At 45.7% G+C, this 22,566-nt stretch overlaps 1 protein-coding gene across 3 annotated transcripts in view; it reads left to right on the top strand.

Annotated features, from left to right (window-relative positions):
• Window positions 1–22,566, top strand: part of SI (sucrase-isomaltase) — a 318,808-nt gene that overhangs the window by 48,823 nt on the left and 247,419 nt on the right. For all 3 annotated transcript variants that reach the window (XM_040349295.1, XM_040349296.1, XM_040349297.1), the window contains exons 4-5: window positions 632–741; window positions 13,466–13,620. In XM_040349295.1, coding sequence (XP_040205229.1) covers window positions 632–741; window positions 13,466–13,620 — 265 coding nt within the window. The remainder of the gene's footprint in view (window positions 1–631; window positions 742–13,465; window positions 13,621–22,566) is intronic.

Genomic DNA, 22,566 nt, shown 5'->3' with positions numbered 1-22,566 from the left:
AAACAGAACATAAAAGTTTATCCATATTCTCAAGAATGAGTAAACCATTTCTAGGTAGTGTATACAGGAACAAGGAAGCATTGTGATCAGGGCTCACCACCTTAAAGTGTCTCCTTCTGTTGTTCATGATGAAAGAGATTTTATTTACAAACTGACATACGATTATAACTTGCATTTGATGTATAATATTGAGTCACCTTGTCGTTTTGGTCAACTTTCAATACATTTTGATTGTAAAAAAAAAAAAAAAGGAAAATATCACCAAGTATATTACAGGTTTAATCTAGGGTTGCGGGTTTCTTCTCCCCCAAGTGGCAAGTGATGGGAATATATTATCAATAAAAATCTGATCTAAATCCAAAAAAATGAAAAATAAATGACAAAAAAAATTATGAAAATATGGTATGTACCATCATTGACAGAGGGGGTTTGAAAGAAATTGTAGAATTGTTAATTATTGGGAAGTCCCACCTGGTGTTTAGAAGCTGCAACTTGTTTTTTTCAATATGTTGTATCGAGAGTATAGAACTTTTAAGTTTATTGCCTTACCTAATGTCATTTTAATAAAAAAAAATAAAAAAAAAATGTTTGTATAAATAAATGATAATAACTTTTGTATGACTTCCCACAGGATTTGATGCTCATCTAAAAAGACTGGCTACTCCTACTGTTTTTGGGACAGAAGTAGAGGAGTTGCATCTTACTGCAGAAATACAGAGCAAAAATAGGTTCAGATTCAAGGTTTGTGTTTTCAGTTGTTACAACATGTCAAATGAAATAGAGCTTGGTTTGATATTTCAAAACTGTTTTGACAAAAGATCTTTAATCACTCATTCATTAATGACTGACAAGGTTATGAGTTCAAAGTGTACTCCCTAAATGGTGTTATTTATAGTGTTTTAAAAATGTTAAATAATTTTTCTACTTATTTTGTTCTTTACATCCATTTATGTATTGTTGTTTTTTTTGTTTGTTTTTTGTTCTTTACAAAACGGTTATCACCAATTTTATTCATTCAAGCTATGTATTGGTTTTGTTTCTTCTGAAACTTATATTGAGTTCCGGGCTGTAAAGTATGTGGGCACAACTGGCAGATGGGTGGATTCAGACAATATGGTCAGAATCCTTCTAGAGCCTGGAGTGACTTGAGCTTTAGCTCGCTATAAGCAGACTCTGAATCACAGGACAGCAAAAGTAAATGCACTTTTGTGACCCAGAAGAGAAGTATGGCCAAACAATCTTTGGCCACACTTCTCTTTTATGAAAGCCCAGTCACCAGTTTAATCTTTCCTTCCGTTTGCTTACCTGCAGGCTCAGTCTTGCTGTTGGTAGCAAATAAAAATACCCTGAGCCTTCAGGTGTGGCCAAGGCACAGGACACTGTAAGGCCTCTGTCCATTTTTCTGGCCTAAAGTACATTTATTACTAGGCTGTATTGCTTGAGCAAAAGGACCTTACCTCAAATATAGCTATATTTTTTTTACATTGGTAAAATGATTGGACTGTTTCAGTCAGGTAATCGTTTCACTTGCAAAAATTGCAAACCTTCAGTATTTTTTATTTAAACAATTTTCACATTGGACCAGGGGTAGGCAACCTTTTGAGCACAGTGTGGTCAAAAATGTTTTCGAAGAAATTGTTAAGAGTGTCCGTTCTATATATATAAAAAAAAAATATGAAACTTCACACTCTCAATCAAAGGGGATTTTTTTTAAAGTATATGCTGTAAACTATTTGAGTAATAGAGAGAAATTAATATCTTACACGCCTCATATCAGTCAAAATTCCTGCAATGTTACACTTTAGATCGGCCCCAATTCCTGCACCTTAAGTCCTCAGATATACCCCCTGCAAATCTATTCCACCACTGTACCCCCTGCTTATCTGTTCCACCACTGTCATCACCTGCACATCTGCCCCACTACTGTAGTTCCCTGCATGTCTGCCCCACCTCTGTACCCCCTGCTCTTCTTTCACACCACTGTAACCTCCTGCTCATCTGGCCTACCCCTGTACCTTCCTGCACATCTGCTCCACTGCCATATCATCCTGCTTTTCTGTGTCACCATTGAACCCCCTTCTCACCTTTCCTAACACTGAACCCATAGACATATCTGTCCCACCACCACCACTGTAACCCCTGCTCATCTGCCCCACCACTATAACCTCCTTTCTCATATGCCCCACCACTGTACCTACTTCACATCGCTACACCTCTGTACCCCCCTTCCCTTCTTTCACACCACTGTAACCTCCTGCTTATCTGGCCCACCCCTGTACCTCCCTGCACATCTGCTCCACTGCCATACCTCTCTGCTTTTCTGTGTCACCATTGAACCCCCTTCTCACCTGTCCTGACATTGAACCCATCTGCTTATCTGTCCTACCACTGTAACCCCTGCTCATCTGCCCCACCACTATAACCCCCTTTCTCATATGTCCCACCACTGTACCTGCTGCACATCTGCCACACATCTGTACCCCCCTGCTCTTCTGCCCCACCTCTGTACCCCCTGCTCCTCTGCCCCACCTCTGAACCCCCCTGCTCTTCTGCCCCACCACTGTAACCCCCTGCTCATCTGTCCCACCCATGTACCTCCTTTCTCATCTATTCCACCACTGTACCCCCCTGCACATCTGCCCTACTGTTGTACCCTCCTGCTCTTCTGTCCCACTGCTGAACCCCCTTCTCATCTCTCCCACCACTGTACCCCCCTGCACATCTGCCCCACTGCTGTATCTCTCTGCTCTTCTGTCCCACCGCTGAATCCCCTTCTCTTGTGTCCCCTCCGCTGTCCTCCTGCTCTTCTGTTCCACTGCAGAGTGACGCAGAGTGCAGGGATTGGGAGAAGATGATGCAGAGGTCGGAAGTAGTAGATGATGCAGAGCTAAGGTGTCAGTAGTAAATGACACATATAGACACACACACATATATGATATATAAATACAGGGAATGCAGAATTATTAGACAAATTAGTATTTTGACCACATCATCCTCTTTATGCATGTTGTCTTACTCCAAGCTGTATAGGCTCCAAAGCCTACTACCAATTAAGCATATTAGGTGATGTGCATCTCTGTAATGAGAAGGTGTGTGGTCTAATGACATCAACACCCTATATCAGGTGTGCATAATTATTAGTCAACTTCCTTTCCTTTGGCAAAATGGGTCAAAAGAAGGACTTGACAGGCTCAGAAAAGTCAAAAATAGTGAAATATCTTGCAGAGGGATGCAGCACTCTTAAAATTGCAAAGCTTCTGAAGCGTGATCATCGAACAATCAAGCGTTTCATTCAAAATAGTCAACAGGGTCGCAAGAAGCGTGTGGAAAAACCAAGGCGCAAAATAACTGCCCATGAACTGAGAAAAGTCAAGCGTGCAGCTGCCAAGATGCCACTTGCCACCAGTTTGGCCAAATTTCAGAGCTGCAACATCACTGGAGTGCCCAAAAGCACAAGGTGTGCAATACTCAGAGACATGGCCAAGGTAAGAAAGGCTGAAAGACGACGACCACTGAACAAGACACACAAGCTGAAACGTCAAGACTGGGCCAAGAAATATCTCAAGACTGATTTTTCTAAGGTTTTATGGACTGATGAAATGAGAGTGAGTCTTGATGGGCCAGATGGATGGGCCCGTGGCTGGATTGGTAAAGGGCAGAGAGCTCCAGTCCGACTTAGACGCCAGCAAGGTGGAGGTGGAGTACTGGTTTGGGCTGGTATCATCAAAGATGAGCTTGTGGGGCCTTTTCGGGTTGAGGATGGAGTCAAGCTCAACTCGCAGTCCTACTGCCAGTTTCTGGAAGACACCTTCAAGCAGTGGTACAGGAAGAAGTCTGCATCCTTCAAGAAAAACATGATTTTCATGCAGGACAATGCTCCATCACACGCGTCCAAGTACTCCACAGCGTGGCTGGCAAGAAAGGGTATAAAAGAAGAAAAACTAATGACATGGCCTCCTTGTTCACCTGATCTGAACCCCATTGAGAACCTGTGGTCCATCATCAAATGTGAGATTTACAAGGAGGGAAAACAGTACACCTCTCTGAACAGTGTCTTGGAGGCTGCGGTTGCTGCTGCACGCAATGTTGATGGTAAACAGATCAAAACACTGACAGAATCCATGGATGGCAGGCTTTTGAGTGTCCATGCAAAGAAAGGTGGCTATATTGGTCACTGATTTGTTTTTGTTTTGTTTTTGAATGTCAGAAATGTATATTTGTGAATGTTGAGATGTTATATTGGTTTCACTGGTAAAAATAATTAATTGAAATGGGTATATATTTTTTTTTGTTAAGTTGCCTAATAATTATGCACTGTAATAGTCACCTGCACACACAGATATCCCCCTAAAATAGCTAAAACGAAAAACAAACTAAAAACTACTTCCAAAAATATTCAGCTTCGATATTAATGAGTTTTTTGGGTTCATTGAGAACATGGTTGTTGTTCAATAATAAAATTAATCCTCAAAAATACAACTTGCCTAATAATTCTGCACTCCCTGTATATATATTTCACAAAGTTCCCAGAAACTTAAAAGTAATTCTACAAACTGTCACCTTATTGTGGTTTTCTCAATCACAGTGAAATCCCTTATTTGCTAAATTGGTAGTGGCAACCAAGCAAGCTGAGACTTCCCTGTGCTGCTCTGATGATAGGGAGGGAGTCCTGTGCCAGCAAAAGAGGCTTCAAATTCCACTTGTGGCACCCGTGCTGAGGGTTGCCTAACCTGCATTAAACAAAAGTACAAAAATTAAATAAAAATAAAAACTTTTCACTTCTACTCTGCTAACTTTTCATTTCTACTTTACTATCTATTCCTAAGGAAGAACCAGACAATATTTGCAGGTTCTTTATATATCTAATTCAGAAGGAAAGGCAAATTAAGCTTGTTCCATAGTTACATCGTTGGTAAGGTTGAATAAAAACATCAGTCCATCCAGTTGAACCTGTGTGGGTGTGTATGCATTAATGCCGCTGTTAAATTGTAATCTTAAAGTATGCATACAATACATGAGAGAATGATTCTTCTCATGCCAAAAAAAACTTGAAGACACTTGAAAAACATAAAACGGGATCCAGTCACAGCTCATTCATCTACTCAACCAAGTGTACCAAAACTAATTTAAAGAAAAATAAGGGGTATCAAAAAAATAATTATACTCACCTAGGTGGAATGCAGCATCTATTCGATGCTGCATCTGTCCTTTACTGCCTCTACACTGAGAACTGAGTTATCAAACGCAGCTGATTGCTCAGTTTTCCCCCTCCACTGTGAGCAGAGAGCCATGACTGTCAGTCACCGTCTCTCTGCACTGCCCCTTCAGTGCTCACTGGAGCACTTGGCTGAAGGGGGGGCAGCCGGCTCTATTTTCGAGCAGTGTAGCTGAGAGGCTGAGCCAGCCAGTAAAGTCGGGATCGATCCAGCACCTGGACTGGCTGAGTGTCAACTGAAAATGGGTCACAGGTGTGCACAACGAACGGCACTCCTTTGATCCATAGGAGAAGGGGGCCAAAAAAGTTTTGGCCCTACATCTCTGTCAACAGAAACAATGTTATCAATGTAAACTCAATGTTATCCAGTTTATTTTTTTTGGTTTCATTCTCACATCGCCTGCAAGATCTCCAATCCTACATGATGCTTTAACCTTTTATTAGACCCGAATCTATTTTGCCCCACTGTATTATAATCTCCTTAAACTGTCTTAAATTGGCCAAATCCCAGAGGTAAAATTGGTTGTCACAGTAATCCAGCAATGCCTATTCCAGTGCTCTTAATCAGCCTTCAGCACACAAACAAGGCTGTAATAATAAACAAAGTAGTACTACCCCTTTCTAGTGCACTGTTTCCCATTAACTTCACTCAGTGTTACAGCCATGACAATGCATTCACCACTTCACTAACCCCCTCTAGGTTTCAGCATCTCCCTACTTCCTCTACTCACCAAGCCTTATTCCGGCTTCACTGGACCATCTCCCAAGCTATGCTGGATGTCACTCATAGGTCCCTTCTCCCCTCAGATCCAATTTGGCTCTGGTCTGCAAATCTCACCTAAAGTTTAATAGACTTTCCACCTTTAATTTACTGGTGAAAAAATAAAAGAAAGTGTCTCCTTGAATAGTATCACGCAAATGTTTTATTAATAGTCTATCATACTTACAAGAAAATTAGTATTATCAGCAAGTCGGAGATGGTTCCACAACAGAACTTTCCCACTAGAGAGTAGCACAAACTAGCAATATCCCAGGGCAACCATTTGCCATAGCTCTGTAGTGCTCTGCTGTCTCTTCAACCCAGTGTATTTTGAAGGTCTATTTTCTTCCTCATTAGCGCTGTAGTCCTCAAAGAACTTTTAACTTCATCCAAAATTCCTATAGTGCCCAATAACCCTAATGGTACAAAATATAAATGCACTTAATCACTCCCATAATAAATTCATATTAAAAATTGTGTAAAAAAAAAAATGTAAAACGATAAATTGTTATCTATGATTTTATCAGTTTAATACATTTTTAGTGCACTGTGTTTATAATATGGATTATTGTTTAATGTGTTTAATTGTGTATGTATCCCAAAGGGTTCATTTCAATTTGTATTAATTTAAATACGAATTTGAATTAACCCTTAGGGATACATACACAATTAAACACATTAAGAAAATAATCCATATTATAAACACAGTGCACTAAAATGTAATTAAACTGATAAAATCATAGATAACAATTTATATTAAAAGCCATAATAAACCTCTTGGGGTGTTAAATTCATATATACGTATTGTAAGATTGGGGTGATCAGACTATAGCTAGCTGGCTATAGATGCGTTTTTTAGTGAGTACGCCAGCCCAGAACTGAATTTTTAAGGGCCTGGTAGCCCACTTTTATTTAAAAGCACAAAAAGTTCACAGATACATCAGTAACCCTCACAGGGGGGTTCCACCATTACTGTATCTTGCACACTCAAAACTTTAGCCTTCTGGCTTACATTCTTGCCATCCGACTGTTTCAGGCCTTTAGCCTAGGTCTTAGGTCTGCTCCTCAGAACAAACAGAGTTTCCTAGAGTAAAGCTCTCTCCTAGCTTACTCCTGATCAGTGCCTTGCCACTCAATCACCAATGACATCTGCCTCCTGCAGACATGCACGCTCTGGCTGCACCCATGCAGCGTCTAACTCCTCTCAGAGGGATGGGAGTCCATGTGACTCCCAGGAACAGACTTTCTGTCTGTTGGGTGGGGCCCTGAGTCATAGTCAGGACCCAACTAAATAGCCCAAGACACAGCTTTGCAATCAGCGTGCCTTTCTCTCCAAAATCTGGCGTAAACCAGCAATCTTTAAGGTAGCACAGGGTCCCAACGCCTCCCCCCCTGTTTCGAACCCATCACCATGAATAGGACACTTCTGTATCAGCCATTAGCTGCGTAGGTCCATTTCTTTTTCCGGGTATGTTTCCACCAGCACTTCACCTTAGCGCCTCTGTGCCAACTATCAGCAGCAAGAGTCCTAATCTGCCCAACCTTTTCTGTAAAGGGGCACTCCACCCACATCTTGTAGGCATTCAATTTCCATATGTAGTTTGTTACACTAATGCCGCGTACACACAATCAAAATTTCCGACAACAAATTTTTCGATGTGAGCTTTTGGTCAGATATTCCGACCGTGTATATGCTCCATCGGACATTTGCTGTTGGAATTTCCGACAAGAAATGTTTGAGAGCTGGTTCTCAATTTTTCCGACAACAAAAAATTTGATCGTCTGTATTCAATTCCAACGCATCCAACGGAATCAATTTGACGCATGCTCGGAATCATTGAACGACTCGTCGTAGTGTTGTACGTGACCGTGTTCTTGACCTTCGGAATTTCCAACAACATTTGTGTAAACATGTGTATGCAGCAAAAGTTTGAGCCAACATTCCGTCGGGGGAAAAAAACACGTTTTTTTTTGTCGGAAATTCGGATCGTGTGTACGTGGCATCAGGCTGGGTTCACACCTCATCCAATTTGCATGTCATTTTAAACTACATTTATTTGAATGAGGCTGATTCACATATCAGTGGTGCATTCGCACTCTGCTTTGCCTGAAAAACATGTGCATTTTCTAGGCAGTGCAGTCCGGCTCAGGTGCGGATTCAGGCCCATTATCTTCTATGCCATAGAAGATAATGGGCCTGAATCCGCACCTGAGGTGGGCTAGAATCTATGGGAACGCAGATGTGTTCTGCTGTAAACATGAATTCTCCCCCCTCCTCGCTACACCTCCCCCTCTCCCTGCTCAGCTGATCCGCAGCTACAACAGAGAGGCATCGCTGAACAGCTGCTTTTTCTCTTTCTCTTCGCACAGAGAACGGAGCTGGAATTCACACAGGACCAGTGTGAATCCAGCCTAAAAGAAGGATGTTCAAATGCACGTAGCTGAATTTTTTTGTTTATGGCAGTTATTAAAGTGAAATATAAAAGAAAAACATTTTTTACCCTAATGCTTTCTCTGCAATAAGGTAAAAAAACTTTCAAAAGCTGCGGCCCCCAGCTCCACCCTAAACACTTACCTGAGCCCATTACAAGCCAGGCTGTGCCTGTCTGCAGCAGCTCTTCTCCCCTCCCTATCTTCTTAGAGACGAGTCGGGGAATCGCCCCCTCTGCTATCAGCCAAATCCTGTATGGAGAAGGCAGGGCCAAGCTGAGCTCTGTGTGTCTATGGATGCACCGCATACTAGCTCATTATGAAATACTTACCTTGGAACAAGGCGTCGTTACCGCTGCCGGTCAACGCCGAGGGAGATGACATTTCCCCTCGGCGTCTCTTCTGGGTATCGCGGCTCCAGCTCTGTGAGTGGCTGGAGCCGCAATATCGTCACTCCCGCGCATGCGCGTGGGTGACTTCTGCCTTGCAAGGTCCGGCGGCTGCTGGACCTTAAGCTGAACATCCCCTGTGCGCATGCGCCGCTGCATTCAGCGGCTAGTTGCGAGGGGGAAAATCTCCTAAACCGTAAAGGTTTAGGAGATATTTTTTTTACCTACAGATAAGCCTTATTATAGGCTTACCTGTAGGTAAAAATATAAAAACACCCTATACAACCACTTTAACCTGCCTGGCGGTATCCCCGAGCGTGACTCGGGGTGGGTTTTTCAGGCTGCGATCGGTATCCCCGAGTCACGCTCTGGGTAGCTATGCAGAGCCTGCAGCGTGCGCTGGCTTACCTTGTCCTGGATTCAGCGATGTCACCGCGCTGTGTGAGCGAGCGGGACCTCGCTCGATTCACACAGCGTCCTCCTGTGCCGCCGATCTCCGTTCCCTGCGACGTTACGATGCACGGGAGCGGAGAACGGCGCCAAATTCAAAAAAGTAAACAAACACAATACATACAGTATACTGTAATCTTATAGATTACAGTACTGTATGTAAAAAATACACACCCCCCCCCCCCCTTGTCCCTAGTGGTCTGCCCAGTGCCCTACATGTACTTTTATATAATAAAAACGGTTCTTTCTCCCTGCAAACTGTAGATTGTCCATAGCAACCAAAAGTGTCCCTTTATGTCAAAAATGGTTTTAGATCAGCTAAAAAACAGCGATAATAATTTATAATCACTTGCAGAATTGTGCCATAGCGATTTGTGGGGAAATTCGTCATAAAAAAAAAAAATAATGACAGCGACAATTCTGCAACTGAGCAAATTTCAGTGATTTTGATTTGATTACATTATTGAATAATTTTTATTAGAATTATATTATTATTTGTTATAATTATTTATAAATATTTATTATATTATAATTTATCATTTTGTTTTTAAAAACATGTCATACTCGGGATGCCTACTAGACTCTTGTTTGGTCAGATTTAAGTGAGTTATTTCTAAAAATTACAGGCCTACAGTATAAAACGCCAAATTTCCTTGCAAATAATTGTACCGCTTTTGGTACGTAATTCCAGACAGAATCATACCGCCAGGGAGGTTAACAAAAAAACAGCTAACAATGGCCTGCAGGCACACATTGATACAAAAATCACTGATGATGCCAACACACTGGCACATTTACACTCGTCAAAATACATTAGTGCACACAGTAACTCATACAAAATCAATGACACACTAACACAATCAAGGTACAGGGAGAGACACTGGGGACAGACAAAGGGACTCAGTGTGATGAGGACAGAGAGGGACGCTGGGGACAGACAGAGAGGGATGCAGGGGACAGAGATGGACGCTGGGGACAGACAGAGGGACACAGTGTGATGAGGACAGGGAGGGACGCCGGGGACAGAGAGGGATGCAGTGTGACAAGGACAGAGAGGGACGCTCGGGACAGACAGAGGGATGCAGGGGACAGAGATGGACGCTGGGGACAGACAGAGGGACACAGTGTGATGAGGACAGAGAGGGACGTCGGGGACCGAGAGGTATGCAGTGTGACAAGGACAGAGAGGGACGCAGTGTGACAAGGACAGAGAGGGACGCTGGGGACAGACAGAGGGACACAGTGTGATGAGGACAGAGAGGGACGCCAGGGACCGAGAGGTATGCAGTGTGACAAGGACAGAGAGGGATGCAGGGGACAGAGATGGACGCTGGGGACAGACATAGGGACACAGTGTGATGAGAACAGAGAGGGACGCAGTGTGATGAGAAGGACAGAGAGGGATGCAGTGAGAACAGGGGAAACAGGGGGATGCCGGGGGAGGTGGAGAGGACACTGTGTGGGGGTGGGGACACAGGGGGACACTGTGGGGGGACCAGGAGAGTATCATGGGGCCTCCTGTGGTCTTGTTGAGGCCCAGGCCCCCTACATCTGTACTGGCTGCCAGGGGGGAGCAGTGCGCCATGAGAGGTCTTATTACAGCCGCTGCTCATGCTAGACTGTATGCGTTACAGTCTTGCAGAGCCTCTTATGGGGCCCTCAATGGGTCAGTCTGCCCCTGCTCATTAACCACTTAACCCCCAGACCATATTGCTGCCCAAAGACCAGCACACTTTTTGCGATTCGGCACTGCGTCGCTTTAACTGACAATTGCGCGGTCGTGCGACGTGGCTCCCAAACAAAATTGGCGTCCTTTTTTTTCAACAAATAGAGCTTTATTTTGGTGGTATTTGATCACCTCTGCGGTTCTTCGTTTTTGCGCTATAAACAAAAATAGAGTGACAATTTTGAAAAAAAATGAATATTTTTTACTTTTTGCTAAGATAAATATCCCCCAAAAATATATAAAATAAAAAAAATTTCCCTCAGTTTAGGCCGATACGTATTCTTCTACATTTTTTTCATAAAAAAAAATCGCAATAAGCATTTATTTGATTGGTTTGCACAAAAGTTATAGCGTTTATAAAATAGGGGGTATTTTTTATGGCATTTTTATTAATATTTTTTTTTTACTAGTAATGGCGGCAATCAGCGTTTTTTTTTCAGTACTGCGACATTATGGCGGACACTTCGGACACTTTTGACACATTTTTGGGACCATTGGCATTTTTATAGCAATCAGTGCTATAAAAATGCATTGGATTACTATAAAAATGCCACTGCCAGTGAAGGGGTTAACACTAGGGGGCAGGGGAAGGGGTTAAGTATGTTCCCTGCTTGTGTTCTAACTGTAGGGGGGGTGGCCTCACTAGGGGAAATGACTGATCTTATGTTCATACATTGTACAGCATGAACAGAAGATCAGCATTTCTCCCCCTGACAGGACCGAGAGCTGTGTGTTTACACACACAGCTCCCGGTCCCCTCTCTGTAACGAGCGATCGCGTGTGCCCAGCGGTGATCGCGCCCACCGGGTATGGGAGTCGGGGGCGTGCAGGCGCCCCTAGTGGCCTGTGCGAGAGCCAACGTTATATTACGTGCTCTCGCGCAGGGGAGCCGACTTGGATACGACGGTGGGCGGTCGGCAAGCAGTTAAACAGTCCACATTCAGTGAAAGTTCATGCAGTGCAAAGTTTGCACTACATGAACTTTCACTGAATGTGTACTGTTTAATGAGCTTGTTGCACAATCACTTTATTACATTGTATTTATGATATCTATAGCTGCTATGCATATTTATATAATTCATATCGAGCACTATATTTGATTGGCTGTGTCTGCTTGGCACACACACACAATCGCACATGATGATGACTTTAAGTCATCATCATCATGTGCGATTATGCATATGTGCCAAGCAGAAGCAGAAGCAAACAGCCAATCAAATAAAGTGCTAAATATATAAATATGCATAGCAGCTAGATATCATAAATACAGTGTAATAAAGTGATTGTGCAACAGGCACTACTTTTAAGTAGTACATGCTATTGCACAAGTCACTGTATTACACTTTATTTACAATATCTATGGCTGCTATGTATATTTATATATTTAGAACTTTATTTGACTGGCTGCTTGCCTGGCACACATGGACATGCTCACCTGCTAGGCTGAAGAGTTAATTCCTGCTGCTACCTGCGGGTTTCCCTTTTTCTCAAGGTTTGTCTCTTCTCCTCACGTCATGTGACGTCACAGACACCGCTCCGGGGAGAAGATGATGCCGTGGCCGTGCAGAGGAGGGAAGGCGGAGCATCAGGCTCCGCCTCTGTTAGTTTTTCCTGCAAAGACATTGGCCGTCAAGGTTGCGTGCACCTATCGCTCCCCTCCACAGGCAAAGAAGCAAGTTCCGGCACCGCGCTCCAGCCGGCCAGCTGCGGCGCCAGGGGCCATGTTAGTGCGGGAGGCGGGCGCAAGAGGTGGCCGCAGGAGGACGGGTGGGGTTTTTTTTGTGTGGGGGTGACTTTTATGTCGCCGCCCCCCCCCCCCTCCCCATGGCGCCCATGGCACTTGCCATGGCTGCCACACCATAGATACGCCACTGACTGTATGTGTTATGTGTTTTTAACTTTTTGAATTTGGCGCTGTGCTCCGTCCCCGTGCGTTTCGGCGCTCGCATTGAACGTAGCTCGGCACTGAGAATCGAGCAGACGATACAGCCTGCACACACAGCGGTGAGACATTGCAGGATCCAGGGGACAAGGTAAATAACTTTGCCTGGATCGTGTGATGCGATCCCGAGTGTGGCTCTGGGTTACCGCTTTTGATACTGAAAATTCACCCCGAGCCACACTTGGGAATACCGCTAAGGAGGTTAAGGTAGGGTCTATATCAGTATAGATAGGTTCAGTTCTTGAACCTTTCTTTCATGCTCTAGAACACCTTGTCTATGACAGTATTATGGGTAGATAAAGATGGAATTGAACTTTACTTTTTAACCTCATGGGACTTTTCTTTTAAGATAAAAGAATAATATAATAATTATCTTTTAATTTCTACATAATAAAGATAACCATTTTATCTATATTGAGTTGCTATGCCTGCCTTATGTTTGTGTGTAAGTCCTTTGTACAGTTGTATTCTGTAGTGAAAAAACAGACATGTGCCTTAAATAAAAATCTGTTCCTGAAATGAACAAACACATAAGACTTTTTTTTCTCTGTAGATCACAGATCCCAAGAATAAAAGATTTGAAGTTCCTCATGAACACGTTAAAGAATTTACTGGGTCAGCGGATCCAAACCCAAATTATAATGTTGAATTGGTTGAGAAGCCCTTTGGAATCAAAGTTCATAGAAAAACACCAGATGCCAGAGTCATGTAAGAAAGACTTCTTATAATTCAACTTCATAAAATGAGCCATGCCTCTTACTGAATACCTCAGACTATTAATTTTCTAAAAAGGTAATTTGAGGGATATTTGTACTGTCCTGGTTTTTTCAGGTCTCAATAAATGAGATATGCCATCAGTACATCAGGATTGACCAACATATCACCCAGAAAATTGTTGCAATTACAAATGTTTCGGCATTCTCATGTTTATTTATTTTTTATATTACCATGACACAAAAAAGTGGAGGAACAAAAAGCCAAATCTGATACATTCTACGCAAAACTCTAAGGGGCAGATCCACAAAGATCTGCCCCGGCGCAGCGTATCTGAGATACGCTACGCCGCCGTAACTTACTTCTCTTTGGTTCGAATCCAGAAAGAATTTGCGCCATAAGTTACGGCGGCGTAGTGTATCTCTCGCGGCGTAAGGGCGCGGATTTCAAATTGGGCGGGTAGGGGGCGTGTTTCATTTAAATGAAGCGCGTCCCCGCGCCGAACGAACTGCGCATGTGCCGTCCCTAAATTTTCCGTCGCAAGGACGTCATTGTTTTGACTTGGACGTAAATTACGTCCATCCCGTGATTCACGGACGACTTACGCAAACGAAAATAAAAATTTCAAATTAAACGCGGGAACGACGGCCATACTTAACATAGCAGGTTTAACTATACGCCACGAAACAGCAGCTTTAACTATACGCCGGAAAAAGCCGACTAGAGATGACGTAAAAGAATGCGACGGCCGCTCGTACGTTCGTGGATCGTCGGAAATAGCTAATTTGCATACTCGACTCAGAAAATGACGTGGACGCCACCCAGTGGACGCTGAAAAATTGCATCTTAGATCCGAAGGCGTACGAAGAGGTACGCCTGTTGAATCTAACCCAGATGCCGATGTATCTTGTTTTGAGGATTCAAAACAAAGATACAACGCAGGAAATTTGAAAGTACGCCGGCGTATCAGTAGATACGCCGGCGTACTCGCTTTGTGGATCTGCCCCTAAAAATGGACTGGACAAAATGATTGGCACCTTCTCAAAATTTTAAGAAATCATTGCATTCCAAGTTTGTGATGCTCCTGTAATTTGTTATTAAACTCACCTGTATCAATTAAACAGGTATAACACAATATAGAAATCTCACCAGCAACCAGTTAAAATGGTGAAAACTGACTTAACCTTTCTGTTTTGTGTCTCTGTGTGCCACACAGAGCATGGAGAAGAGAAAGAGCAGCAAAGAATTGTCTGAGAATTTGAGAACAAAAATTGTGGAAAAGCATGGAAAATCTCAAGGTTACAAGTCCATCTCCAGAGATCTTAATGTTCCTGTGTCCACTGTGCGCAACATTGTCAAGAAGTTTACAGCCCATGGCACTTTAGCTAATCTCCCTGCATTTGGACAAAAGAGAAAAATGTATCAAAGAGTTTGCCAAAACTTACTTGAGGAAGCCAAAATAATTTGGGGAAAATGTGCTGTGGACAGATGAATCAAAATTATAGCTTTTGGTAAAGCCCATCATTCTACTCTTTTCAGAAAAATAAATTAGGCCTTTAAGCCAGGTTCACACCTATGCAAATTGGATGCGGCTTACACCGCATCCAATATGCAGGGCATTTCAAAATTCATTCATTTGAATGAGACTGGTTCACATAAAACAAAAAACATGTGCGTTTTCTAGGCAGCTCAGCTGCAAATTCAGGCACATTATCTTCTATGGGCAAGCATCTTATTCGCAGATGTGTTCCGTTGTGCACAGGATAAAATCCTGATGTAAACCTGACCTGATCCTGATCAAAAACTGATGTGAAACGCGGAACAACTGATTTTTCTCTTCGCAAGTAACACAGAGCTGGAATTCACACCTGACTGGTGTGAACCCAGCCTTAAAGAAAATAATACAATCCTTACAGTTAGTACAGTCGAGGTTCGCTGATGTTTTGGGGTGCTTTGCTGCTTCAGGCACTGGATGTCTTGACTGTGTCCAAAGCAAACGTCAAAAAGCTCCCAGAAATGGTTTAAAGGGGTTGTAAATAGGGTTGTCCCGATACCGATACTAGTATCGGTATCGGGACCGATTCCGAGTTTTTTCGGCGGTACTCAGACGCCGATCCCCCGCCCCGATACATAAATAGAATACTTGCCGCCGACCGCCGCCGCCGCCAGCCGCCGAACGCCGCCCGCCGCCGAACGCCGCCCGCCACCACGAAACGCCGCAATCCGCCGCCATTCTCCGCATCCCCGCTGCCGCCGACTCTGTAATACGGGCGGGAACATTACAGCTTTGAATAGCTGTAATGATTCGCACCACGCAAAGACACTCCCCCTCGCTCGGGTGAACTGTCCAATCCCGAGCGAGGGGGAGTGTCTATACGCAGCGCGGCGCCAATCATAACAGAGATTCAAAGTTGTAATGTTCCCGCCCGTATTACAGAGTCGGCGGCAGCGGGGATGCAGGTAAGCATGACATGGCTGGATGGGGGGAGACGCTGGATGGGGGGGAGACGCTGGCTGGATGGGGGGTGACGCTGGCTGCATGGGGGGACGCTGGCTGGATGGGGGGTGACGCTGGCTGGATGGGGGGGTGACGCTGGCTGGATGGGGGGTGACGCTGGCTGCATGGGGGGTGACGCTGGCTGCATGGGGGGGGACGCTGGCTGCATGGGGGGTGACGCTGGCTGCATGGGGGGTGATGCTGGCTGCATGGGGGGTGACAATGGCTGCATGGAGGGTGACAATGGCTGCATGGGGGGTGACAATGGCTGGGGGAATACATTGCTGGATGGGGGGTGACAATGGCTGGATGGGGGGTGACGCTGGCTGGATGGGGGGTGACGCTGGCTGCATGGGGGGGTGACGCTGGCTGCATGGGGGGTGACGCTGGCTGGATGGGGGGTGACGCTGGCTGCATGGGGGGTGACGCTGGCTGCATGGGGGGTGACAATGGCTGGGGGAATACATTGCTGGATGGGGGGTGACAATGGCTGGATGGGGGGTGACGCTGGCTGGATGGGGGGTGACGCTGGCTGCATGGGGGGTGACGCTGGCTGCATGGGGGGTGACGCTGGCTGGATGGGGGGTGACGCTGGCTGCATGGGGGGTGACGCTGGCTGCATGGGGGGTGACAATGGCTGGGGGAATACATTGCTGGATGGGGGGTGACAATGGCTGGATGGGGGGTGACAATGGCTGCATGGGGGGTGACAATGGCTGGGGGAATACATTGCTGGATGGGGGGTGACAATGGCTGGATGGGGGGATACATTGCTGCATGGGGGGAGACAATGGCTGGTTGGGGGGAGACGCTGGCTGGATGGGGGGTGACGCTGGCTGGATGGGGGGTGACGCTGGCTGGATGGGGGGTGACGCTGGCTGGATGGGGGGTGACGCTGGCTGGATGGGGGGTGACGCTGGCTGGATGGGGGGTGACAATGGCTGCATGGGGGGTGACAATGGCTGGATGGGGGGATACATGGCTGCATCTGTGGGGGGACATCGCTGCATTTGGGGACACATTTTAAAAAAAGTATCGGTATTCGGTATCGGCGACTACTTGAAAAAAAGTATCGGTACTCGTACTCAGTCCTAAAAAAGTGGTATCGGGACAACCCTAGTTGTAAAGGTACAATTTTTTCCCCTAAATAGCTTCCTTTAACTTAGTGCAGTCTTCCTTCACTTGTCTCATCCTTCGATTTTGCTTTTAAATGTCCTTATTTCTCCTGAGAAATCCTTGCTTCATGTTCTTCTGTCTGCAACTCCACACAGTAATGAAAGGCTTTCTCCCTGGTGTGGAGTGTCATGCTCGCCCCCTCCCTTGGACTACAGGAGAGTCAGGACACCCACTAACACACAGCTCCTTTCTCTATCTGCAACGTAGAGAGCGTCCTGACTCTCCTGTAGTCAAAGGGAGTGGGCGAGCACGACACTCCACACCAGGGAGAAAGCCTTGCATTACTGTGTGGAGTTACAGACGAAAGAACAGGAAGTGAGGATTTCTCAGAAGAAATAAGGACATTTAAAGCAAAATTGAAGGATGAGGTAGGTGAAGGAGGACTGCACTAAGGTAAAGGAAGCTATTTAGGATTTTTTTTTACCTTTACAACCCCTTTAAGACAGCTGGAGAGGGGCGTGGCCAGGCAGCCGATGTAACCGGACGCACTCTCAGCTCTCTCCGCCGAATCTCCTGACATCCATCCTGCACGCTGCCCGTCCTGCCTGGTCTTGGTGCCCAAGTGCTGCGGAACAGTGCCCTGATCATCCCGGTGCCCTCCGTTCCTAGATCCGAGGAGAATGTCGGCGGCTAGGAAGCAAAACGCAAACCGAGCTGCAGACAGCATGGCAAGCCAAGATGGCGCGCAGGCCTCCCGCACAGCCAAGGAGAAGCACAGGGATGGAGCGGAGAGACTTTTCTCCAGAGTACTGGATGCGGGTCCCGGCGCTCTCCCGGAGAGACAGAGCGAGCTGGCCGGGGGAACATCTGATACGGACGATACTGTCCCTCTGGAGGATGGCGGAGGCCCGGAATTCCTATGGAGCGCCGTGAGTACTCCTAATAGCAACCCCACTAGGCCGCAGTCTCTCCCCAGCCCTGCCTCTGATAGTGAGCCCTCACTTAGAGACATTTTTGCGGCCATTACCACGTGCAATACCTCCCTAGCTGCCCTGACTGCTGACATCAAAGGGGTTAAAGCGGAAATAACATTTTTGAGGCAAGATGCACAAAAATTGAGGGAAAGAACCTCTGCTGCAGAGGGCAGGATAAGCTCCATTGAGGATGACATGGCCCCCATGCAAAGAGATCTCTCATATAATAACCATCTCCTCACTCAACACTCATCCCGCTTAGAGGAATTAGAGAACAGAATGAGAAGGAATAACGTGAGACTGGTTGGTTTGCCTGAAAGAGCTGAAGGAAAGGACCCTGTTGAGTTTATTGAAAACTGGCTGGTGTCTGCTTTTGGCAAAGAAGCTTTCACTCCATTATTCTCAGTTGAGAGAGCACACAGAGTGCCTTCTCGGCCTCTGCCACCGGGGGCCCCTCCAAGACCCTTTCTGTTTAAATTGCTCCATTATAAAGATAGGGATGCTATACTGCGCAATGCTAGGCTTAAACCTGAAGCCATGAAGATTGATAATGCTAAAATCTCCTGCTTCCCTGACTTCTCTGCTGAGCTACAAAAGCAACGTGCAAAGTTTATAGACATTAAACGCCGCCTCAGAGCTCTAGATGTAAAATATGCTATGCTATACCCCTCCAAGCTAAGGGTGGAAGCTCTAGGCTCCGTTCACTTTTTTGACCTTCCGTCTTCGGCCGCACAGTGGCTGGACAGAGAGGAACGCTCAATCCGTGATGGTCGCATCCAACGCCGCGCTCAACAGGACGGGTAATACTCTGATTTAATTATCGCTGACAACTACCTGTTTGTTCCTATTCCAAGGCGGAGAAGCTGCTGATGTTTAATCCACATTTTACTAATTGGGCTACTTTGTTTCAGCTGCTGAGAAGTTTGAACACTTTGGTGCACTTCCACTGTTGCCCCCATGTGGATTTGGCTGCGGCCCCACCTTGCTTACGAGCACATAAGTTTGGCCATGTTGGCCTATGGTTATATGACTTTGTTTTTTCTTCTACTATCCCTTCATCTTCTGTGCAACCTCGCTGGAGGACCACCTCGATTCGTCGTGTACCACTCCCATCCTGAACTTGCCACCCCTCTTGTGACTACCTCAACTGCGTATTGCTCATTGCTCTCTGTATCGTCCCTACTACTGATGCTGCACCTTCCTACCCCGATACATATCTCTTGCGTCTGCCGGAGGTCGGATGCCCATTTTCTCCTTGCCGGTCTGATCTACCACCCTCATACTCAGTATGATAGTACTGTTATTACCATGCATGTTTTACCTGTTTCTAAACTACAATGGCTGCATTGACTAGATTTGTGTCTTGGAATGTGAGGGGTTTAAACAACCCGGTTAAGCGCCTGGCCGTGCTCCGTACGGTCAAGCGAATAGCTGCTGATATTATTTGTCTGCAGGAGACTCACCTCCCCCCGACCTCCACACCCCAATTTGCGGTAAGGCAATTTAGCCACCAATTTCATTCTACCTTCTCAGTGTACTCGAGGGGGGTGAGTATCCTGGTCAAGCAGGGCGCGCAGTTTACGGTCCTGAAAACACAAATTGACCCCGATGGGAGGTATATCTTTATCTTATGCTGTATACACGGTACTAAATGTATTTTGGCTGGAATATATATTCCTCCTCCGTTTTCATCTAGTATATTGAAGGTATTGACAGATTTCATGGCCCGCTTTACGGGAATACCTGTATTAGTGATCGGTGATTTTAATAACTGTCTGGATAATACTAGGGATAGAATGTCTGCACAAGGAGAAGTGGGAGTACGGGGAGGGAGCGGGCCTACTTCGTTTGCCCGCTTAATAGCGGAAATGGGCCTCACAGATGTCTGGAGAGCTCATAACCCGGAGGCCAGGGTTTACTCCTGTCAATCGGCCTCTATTGGTTGCTTGTCCAGAATTGACCTTGGTTTAGGGAATGATTTGCTCCTACCAATGTTAGAGTCCTCCCAGTACCACCCCAGGCAGGTCTCGGACCACTCCCCATTGTCAATAGACATCAGGTGTGGAGCCCGCAGGGGTAATACCCTTTGGAAGCTCAACCCCTTCTGGCTATCGCTTATTCCAGATCCAGATCCTATCCCGGAACTACTCACAAATTTCCTTGAACGAAATTTGAACACGGCAACATTGAACGTGGTATGGGATACGATTAAAGCCTTCCTCAGAGGCCAATTCATTAGGGAAATTTCCAAGGTCAAAACGTCCACAAAGAAATGGGAGATGTCGGTGCTGGAGGAGGTAGGATCCTCTGAAGGCAGATATATAGCTGACCCCACGGACGATAATAGACGTTCGTGGCTAGCGGCACAAACCTTACTTAAAGACCTATCCATGCAGTTAGCTGAAAATAAACGTTTCTTCCTACAGCAGAGCCACTTCGAAGAGGGTGAAAACACAGGTCACATGTTAGCACTACTAGCTAGATCACAACAATCATCCTCTCACATTACGTCGATCACGAATCACGCGGGGACTCCGTGTCACTCAACTAAGGAAGTCATAGAGACCTTCAAACTCTTTTTTCAGGAAGTATACTCTTCCAAAGTTAACCCCACTCAGGCCGAGATTTACACGTTTCTAGACAAATACCCCATTCCATTTTTGTCTGTTTCGGATGTTGCCCTGCTCAATGCTCCTCTAACAGAGGAGGAATTACTAGAAGCACTAGCACACTCGAAAAATGGTCGAGCCCCGGGGGCTGACGGGTTACCATCCGAAGTGTACAAAAGATATGCTACCCAACTCCTCCCTACTCTTCTTAAAGTCTATAATCATGCACTTGAAACGGGTTTCCTTCCCCCATCCATGAATGAGGCCCTTGTGGTGGTCTTGTTGAAACCTGGTAAGGATCCCTTGTCACCGGATTCCTATAGGCCGATCTCACTTCTGACATGTGATGTCAAGCTGTTGGCCAGGGCTCTGGCTAGCAGGTTGGCTAAATGCATACAAAAAGTGATTCACAGAGATCAGTCGGGGTTTATCCCGACGAGGTCAACTTCGCAGAACCTACGCAGACTTTTCTTAAACTTGCAAATTCCCCCGGACAATGTAGGAAATAGGGCGGTTCTATCGTTGGACGCCGCCAAGGCGTTCGACAGCGTAGAATGGCCCTGTCTTTGGGAAGTCCTGAGTCGATTTGGGGTGGGATCCACGTTTTTGAAGTGGGTTCGGCTGTTGTATAGTTCCCCGTCGGCGAGAATGCGCGTCAACGGGGAAGTATCGGAACCCTTCCATCTTGCTAGGGGCACCCGGCAGGGGTGCCCTTTGTCGCCCCTGTTGTTTGCTCTGGCTCTCGAACCACTGGCCATTCACATCAGGCATATGCAGGAAATAGTGGGGTTTCAGAGAGGACCTAGGAAAGATGTTGTCTCCCTTTATGCGGATGACACTCTAATATACTTGGGAGATACAGACGGCTCTTTAAAAAATGTTATGAACCTAATTGCTGGCTTCGGTCGGCTCTCGGGTTTCTCTATTAACTGGAATAAATCGGTCCTTATGCCCTTAGATCCCCTGCCGGGTCCATTGCCTGACTGTGCAAGGGACATTGCTGTGGTGGATGAATTTCGTTATTTGGGCATACAGGTCACACCACTCCCGCTTCAATACCTAGACAGGAATCTATCTCCACTACTACAAAAACTCCGCCTAAAATGCTCAGCCTGGAGGAAATTGCCACTGTCTGTGACTGGTAGAGTCAATTTAATTAAGATGGTTTGGGCGCCTCAGCTCCTGTACATCTTTCACAACTCTCCAATTTGGATTACACACAAATGGTTTACTCGGATAGACTCTCAGTTTAGGGAACTAATCTGGGGGGGAAAAGTGGCTCGTATTAGTCTACACTCACTGCAACTTACAAAAGATCAAGGGGGCCTCGCGGTCCCACACTCGAGGTTCTATTTTATAGCCTCACAGCTCCAGCATCTTGGTAATTGGGCTGTGGTTGATGACTCGGATCCGATCAGGTCATTGATAGTCCCAATAGATTCGGCACTCCCGGCACTGGTGTATCTGGAGGCTGGTCTTACCCAGTTCCCTGATACTCTTCCCACGATAACTCTATTGAACACTCTATGGAAATATGTGAGAAACACTTTTAAACTTAAAGCGATCTGCCAGTTCACTCCAATTTGGAGAAATAAATACTTAGGAGAGCTCTTTACACTGAAGGGCTTCGGCCCATGGGAGAGGCTCGGGATACATTATGTTACCCAGTTGTTCTCTGGCACTGTCTTTAAAACTTTTGCGGCCATGAAAGAGGACTTTGGGTTACATAACACCCAATTCTATC

The sequence above is a fragment of the Rana temporaria genome, chromosome 4 (genome assembly GCF_905171775.1).
Source record: "Rana temporaria chromosome 4, aRanTem1.1, whole genome shotgun sequence".
NCBI classification, from domain to species: domain Eukaryota; kingdom Metazoa; phylum Chordata; class Amphibia; order Anura; family Ranidae; genus Rana; species Rana temporaria.
Note: the sequence above shows the minus strand (reverse complement) of the source record. Positions and strands in the feature narration are given on the sequence as shown.